A 6,768-nucleotide genomic window follows, 5' to 3' on the forward strand; every position below is an offset into this window, starting at 1 on the left:
AATTAGTAAGCACAATGTAATACTTACTCTTTGATAACATTTGTGTTGATTGAATTGGTTTCTGGACAGTTTGTTGTGTGCAATGGTAATCTTTTTTCTGCAGCATCATAAAAAGGGAGCGAGGTTCAGCAGGTGTGCACAGCAAGGGTAGCAAGGTGTGGTTTTCCTAGGGAGCCCGTTTTGGGAATCACCCCTGCATGGCCAGGTAGACCTGGTGGAGAAGCCTTGCTGGGGGTTAAAGCCATCCTGCTCATCACCAGAAACTGCCAGTATTTCCCTTGCTTCAGTTTGTGTTTCTCCTTTGTTTTCCAGTTATATGAAAAGTACGGCGTCACCATGAGTGGGGTATTGAAAAGGAAGTATGAAGAGCTGGGGGATGACAGTACCTACTGCTCCTCCTCCTCCTGCTCCCCCCTCTCGTCTTCAGCGTCTTCAGGCTGGGAGACGGACGAGGAGAGCTCCCGCGGGGAGCCCAAGCCTAGCTCTGCCTTAACGCCCAGCTTCACCCGTGAGTATCTCCATCAGCCACTTTCCTGCAACCAGACTTTCCTGTATGTTTTTTTATGTAGCAGGATGGTGGGTTATCACCATGCAGAGACGCCCGTTGGAGCACACCTTTAGGAGTGGAAGCAGCCAGCTCCCTGTCATTATGCCAGTTTATCTTGGTTTTGTAATGGGCCAGCATCCTCAGGCTAGTCTTCCTTAGCCCTTCCTCCCAGCATTTATTGTTCTTTACAGTGCTTTTGCTGAAGTCCAAATTTCCAGTAATATAAACCCAAGGACTTGGCTGTGCACAGGCATGCAGGGGCCTCCAAGCCAGTGCTGTGGACCAGTCCCACCATCCCTTAATCCCCTGTTAAGCTATTCCATAGCCAAAACCCAAACAGACAGCAAAGGCCCAGAACACTGGTTTTAAAAAATGATTAACCAGTGGTGCAATTACCATTTCAGAACTTGTTTCCTACTTAAGTTGGGTACTTTGCCAAAGAACATGACACATTTGACATTGCCTCCGCTGTTAGTACAGATAAATGCTATTTTGTTTTCCCAGCAATATCAGTTTTGAGAGCTTTTAGGAAAGCACACAGAAGGCAAGGTCATAAAATTCTTTATCTGCCATGTGAAGGGAAAAACAAAAGATACAATAGGGGAACATCTTCACAGAGAAGAAATAGTCCAACCTAGTAAATTATACTGAACACCCACTGTATATAGCAGTTAAGGTCCACTTAGCAGACATACACAAACACACAGCGGTCTGAAAAGGCTTTAGAAGTCTTGTAATAATAAAGAGTCTCATTCTTGCTTGTCTTCCCAGGTTTTGTGACAAAACAATGAACTTTTTGTATTCTCTGGCTCAATTGGAAAAGGGTCAGGAATGGGAAAACAATTTCAGAGGAGGGGTGCAGGGAGAGAGAAGCAAATGCCAAAGTGCAGCAGCTCAGCTGATAGATGATAGCAGTGGTTAACATGCCTTTTGATAAAGAGCTAATGTTTTAGAAGATTGAGTCAAAGTTATTATGAAAATGCAACACACAGTGCAAAGATACCATCAAAGTGACTGCAGGGAGCAGTGTGAAACCCCCAGCTCTTCAGCAGAAGCTGCTGATGCAGCTGGGTGAACATTTGGTTTTTTTTTTATGTGAAACCGAAATGCTGTATGTTTGGCAAGTGAGACTTGTGAAACATGGGTGCAGCTAACTGTCCGGTCTCGCACTTTCCCAGCCTTCAGGGCCAGCCAAACCAGCCGAGCCCCTAGGGTTTTCAGCAGCCCTTTTGGTTAGCTCCCCACATAGAACTGCCTGCAACTCTGCCACCCAAAGAGGGCTCAAATCCAGCTCTGTGGGAGTCACCAAGCCTTTCTGGCTTATTTTATGCAACCAAGGCATCTATGCACCACGAGAGAACAGGACCAAGAAACCGCACCACTGAATTTCTGCATAGCTGCTCTTGTCCCTGACATGCTCATGCAGCAGAAAAGGCAGCTCTATAACCTACCACCACATTTCAGTTTGCTTTCCATGGCCAGCTACATTCGTGGAACCTCATTGACTCTGAAACTGCCCTGGTTAATTAGTCCTGCTTCATCTGCTACGTTTGCATGTGCAAATGTGCAGAACCAGGTATCTCTGGAGAGGCTCCGCTTTAAATGGTGTGTAGCATGTTTCAGCAGTTTAAGATAAACCAGAGTCATGTATTGCCGTGTTTACCCTGTGATCACCTGCATAAAGATTAACATCTTTGCAGCTGCTATTAAATGAGTCTCTTGAGAATAAAATATAGATTCATAGTTCCTCCCAGTGGATGGTGAAAGGAAGTACCAGGAAAACAGACATTTTGGCTATTTTCTGCTGTGCCACAAGAGCTGGAGCCATGTGGCACTGGAGTGCCAGTGTCCTGGCAGACACGAGCTTCTTAAATGTGGGGCAGGGTGCTTGGGGTTAAAGCAAGACAGGCATGTAGGATAGTTTGTTACTTGTTTGTTATGCTCTGCTGCATGTGAAGAATAAGCAAATGTATGTTTCCTGGAGGAAGTCGGGTAAGGAGAAGCAGTGAATCTGCAGAAGGGTGAATCTGATCGGTGACTCCGGTGCGCATCAGGATTTGGCTTAGTTTCCTCTCCAGCCTTATCTGACCTTTGAAGTATTAGATCCTAAAACATCAGAAGCTATCAAGCGATGTTGTAAGCTTGTCCCATCATGTCTTTGTTGAGAGAGTAATTGCACGTCCTGCCTGTTTCTAGTATTTACAGCCTGTTTGTAGTATTTTTGTCCTGCCTGCAGGATGGCAGTACTGACTTTGTGCTGTTTCTTTCTTCCCCCCTTTTTAGCCACATCTATCCTGAAGAAATCCAAGCGGCTAAAGAAGAACAATGTGGAGTTTGACCGGGTCACTGTGTTTTACTTCCCACGCTGCCAGGGGTTCACAAGCGTGCCTAGTCGCGGGGGCTGTACCCTGGGGATGGTGAGCAAACACAGCTCCTCCCGGCAGTTCACGCTAGCAGAGTTTTCAAAGGAACAGGAAAACGTTCGTCGGGTGAAACTGGAAGAGAAATTAAAAGAGGAGAAGTTGGAGGCATTGAAATGGAAAGTGAGTATAGGAGTATGGGGCTGGGTTGATGAGGAACTGGTGGATGTCATTAGTTAATGGCCAGTCTTCCTCCTAGGAGCCTCTCTGAGACCTGGGGGCATTAGTTCTTAACTCTGTTTGGGTCCCAGAAAAACACAGATTCCCCTGTGGGATTTTCAGCACAGTTCTCCACCTTTGAAAAGTGATGGACAAGACCCTGAACTCTATGTGTCAGGTGTCTGTCAAGTCTTTGGGGGCTCTGACACAGATGTTGGTCCTGTTATCCACCAGAATGGGGGGCAGATATTTCCTTTCTTGTTTCTTCTGACCTGGGGGTGCTGATGGCTCTTTGTCCCCAACACATCTCTAATGCTTTGCCCATTTTTTTTGCCCTTAGCTAACCATGAATGGCACAAAGGAGTCAGAGGAGGCCAACCAGCTCACTATTGAAGACATCTCTGATGATGACATCGATGTCAGCAACGTGGACCTGGAGGACGGCTTCTTTCTCCAGCCCTACCCTGCCAAGAAGAGGCGTGCACTGCTGAAAGCCATGGGGGTGAAGAAGATCGACAAGGAGGAGAAGCGGGAGCTGCACAACATCCGCCTGTCCCGGGAGGACTGTGGCTGCGACTGCCGGGAGGTCTGCGACCCAGAGACCTGCAGCTGCAGCTTGGCAGGCATTAAATGTCAGGTACTGCCCTCCCCTCTGGGCATGGGGGAAAACCTGGGGCTCCAGCTGACATCTATGTTGTAGCAGGAAGGGTTTGAGCAAGCAGGATACATTTAGGACAGCCTGTGAAATACATCTGTTCCCATCTGTACTCAGAGCAAAGCAGGCAAGAAAAGCTCTTGGATGCCTCCCAGGCTGCAAAGCAGACGCTACTCAGAAGCATCTGATTCCCAAATCACACATGCAGCCATCCCATGCTGCCGCTGCAGCCATGGAGATGTGCCCAAGCCTGCAGTGTGAATGCACCCGCCTGTTCTGTCCCCACAATTGTACCTGCTTGGTCTCCTGTTGGAGATTGGCATGTGGGAATGTCTCTGCAAATGGAAGCTTCTTGCTCCTCACGCGAGGCTGTGACTTCTCCTCCTCCCCTGCTTTTATTTTTAGTTTCATTTCCCTTGGTGTGTCACAACTCCCAGCGTGTGCAGGCAAACGTGGGAGTGCCAGCTGAGTGTCACCCTGTAGCTAGCTGTGCAGACCATCTCTGTATTCCATTAGCTTATTATATCTTTCATGTTATTTGTTATGGGTGCCTGCCCAGCTGTGCCTGGGGAGTCATATCCTGTATTCAGGGTGCCGCTGGCTCCCTTGGTGGTGTGGTTGCAGGCTGGGGCTGGTGTAGAGTGGTTGTGCACAGGCAGGTGGGTGCACACAGGGGGCCGGGTGCTCCATGAGTGGGACACAGCCCCCCTCTAGCGGCTGCTGCTAACAGGGACATAAAGGTGCTGCAGATGCCTGTTGGGCAATTTGTCCTTATCTCGGCGAGTGGCAGAAGTGCATGATATGGATCATGTATTAAATACCATGATGCAATATATAAAAAACTCACGTTTGCCCCTTTATGTCTTATTTTGGAGCATTATATTTTGTTTTTTCGAAATCTTTTAACTTCAGTTTTACTGAAACCCAACTTTTTTATGACAACCCTTCAAAAGAACAGGGTGCCTTTTTTTATTTATTTTGTTTTTGTAGCCTGCTTTTAAACCCCTCAGCTGTTACTTGGTTCCTCAAGGTGGCTGAGTTGTGGGTGGTTTCAACTCTGTGCTGCCGGGTTTGGTCCTAACCCTCCACCTCTGCTTCTCCCTGTGCCAGATGGATCACACCTCCTTCCCCTGTGGCTGCACCAAGGATGGCTGTGGCAACACTGAGGGCAGGATCGAGTTCAACCAGGCCCGCGTGCAGACCCACTTCATCCACACCATCATGAAGCTGGAGCTGGAGAAGCAGCAGCAGAGTAGTGAGAAGGTGGCAGAGGCCGAGCCCCCCTTTCGGGAACGGCTCCCACAGTTGGGATGTGCAACAGGGAAGGGCTCTTTGGAGGAGCGTGCAGTGCCGCTGGCACCCGCCTTCCAGTTCAGCCCTGACCTGGAGGCCTTGGGGGAGAACAGCTGCAGCAGTGACATGACAGACTCCTCCATCTCCTCCCACCCCAGTGAGGACCTGGAGGAGCCCTACGAGAGCCTCCCCTCCGACAAATCCCAGTCGGATGTGGATGACGATGGCTTGGCACGCATCCTCCACTTCAACGACTCGGATGCCGAGGAAGAGGGTGGCCATGGTCATGATGACCTGAGCTGCTTCCACCCCACCGATTTCTTCATCGAGGACCATGGTGATGAGCCTAAGCCTGTCCCTGGCCACTTATCCCACCTCTCCGAGTGCCTGGATGAGAACGCTAACCAGGACAGTGGCAGTCTGCTGGAGGATGCTGCTCATGCACGGTGCGATGGACTGTCCTGCTGCACCTCATCCCCAGCTGAGCCCTGTTCCAGGAGCTACGCTGACCTCAGCCTTTCCTCAGACTCCTTGGATTTCTTCCAGTCCTTCTCAGACTATAATTTGGGACCCCTTTACAACTCCTTGAAGGAGTACGAGAACCTCGATAACTTCTCAGCGTTACAGTTTCAGTTGCCTAATTTTCCAGGTTTCCCACAAGCTGGAGACCAGGGCTCCTGTTTCTTGGAGTCCCTTATTGGTTTGTCCGAATCTGTCCCTGAAACCCCAGCCCCTTTCACAGACAATCAACTTTTGGAGGATGCCATCAAGTCATCGCTGATGGAGACGGTGAAAGTGTGAAATGCTTGAGCAGCAAGGAACAGCCTGAAGGAAAACCGAAGTGGGCAAACTTGCCCCAAAAGGATGATGTGTTACTCAAAAATAAGGAGAAAAAAATCAAACAGAAAAGGACTTTCTAAGCAAACAAACTATTTTTGGTCTTTGTAGAACGTGGACGTTTTGACATACTGCAGCTACAATCAGTTCTCTCACTGTTTGTGCAAAAATTTCTAAACTTTCATGATGGGGTGGGGAGGGAGGGAAAAAGACTTTCACGTATGAGTTTCCTTGTGTTTTGTATGAAAAGACCTGTAGAGAAATACTCCTCGCTAACATTGCCAGTCGTACACACAGCCCCTTCTAGAAATGTTTCAGTGTTGCAGGAACTTTTTAAGGCAACTTTTTGAAGCTGTATTTATTGTGAAAATTTGTGGTTTGCGTAAGAGTTAGCCCAGCAGGCTCTTGCGTTTAACTTGGACAAGGTTTACAGAAGAGATCCATACACTATATACATAATCATTCTTCATCTATTTATTGCAAATTCCAGAATTTAACTAGGCACCGAAGCTTGAACTAGCATGGAACCTTATTTAAATTGGTAATACCTCAGATGTATTATGTGTACAATCATATTTTTTTTTGCATAATATATCTGTATTTATTTATTTTCTACCTGTAGTACGTGAATAGCACTGTGGTTTGTCAATGACCTGGAAGGGCAATAATGTCTTCAGCAGCACCCATCCTATAGATGACTATGGATTTTCTGAGTCTGAAAGATGTTAGCTGTTTGGTCTTCGCCTCACATTTCCAAAAGTGTCAAATGCAAGCGGCTGGGAGGGATGGGACAAATGTTTGTTCAACATCCTTTGGTTTCTATCAATAGACGTGATGATGGTGTCTGATCTCCATAA

At 47.8% G+C, this 6,768-nt stretch overlaps 1 protein-coding gene across 1 annotated transcript; it reads left to right on the forward strand.

Annotated features, from left to right (window-relative positions):
- The first annotated feature begins 302 nt into the window (after nt 1-302).
- CSRNP1 (cysteine and serine rich nuclear protein 1) lies at nt 303-6,532 on the forward strand. Its single transcript, XM_057398295.1, has 4 exons — nt 303-508; nt 2,831-3,090; nt 3,467-3,763; nt 4,892-6,532. The coding sequence occupies exons 1-4, from the start codon at nt 337-339 to the stop codon at nt 5,873-5,875; spliced, it is 1,713 nt and encodes a 570-aa protein (XP_057254278.1). The 5' UTR covers nt 303-336; the 3' UTR covers nt 5,876-6,532.
- Nucleotides 6,533-6,768: the final 236 nt, after the last annotated feature.

This window comes from Pezoporus wallicus, unplaced genomic scaffold (assembly GCF_028554395.1).
Source record: "Pezoporus wallicus isolate ANWC-B61680 ecotype Strahan unplaced genomic scaffold, APGP_CSIRO_Pwel_v1 contig_7237, whole genome shotgun sequence".
NCBI lineage: Eukaryota > Metazoa > Chordata > Aves > Psittaciformes > Psittacidae > Pezoporus > Pezoporus wallicus.

Coding starts and splice junctions, on each gene's coding strand:
- CSRNP1 (XM_057398295.1), top strand. CDS start 337: ATGAGTGGGGTATTGAAAAGGAAGTATGAAGAGCTGGGGGATGACAGT. Junction 3,091..3,466: donor TGGAGGCATTGAAATGGAAA/GTGAGTATAGGA, acceptor TTTTGCCCTTAG/CTAACCATGAATGGCACAAA. Junction 3,764..4,891: donor TGGCAGGCATTAAATGTCAG/GTACTGCCCTCC, acceptor TCCCTGTGCCAG/ATGGATCACACCTCCTTCCC.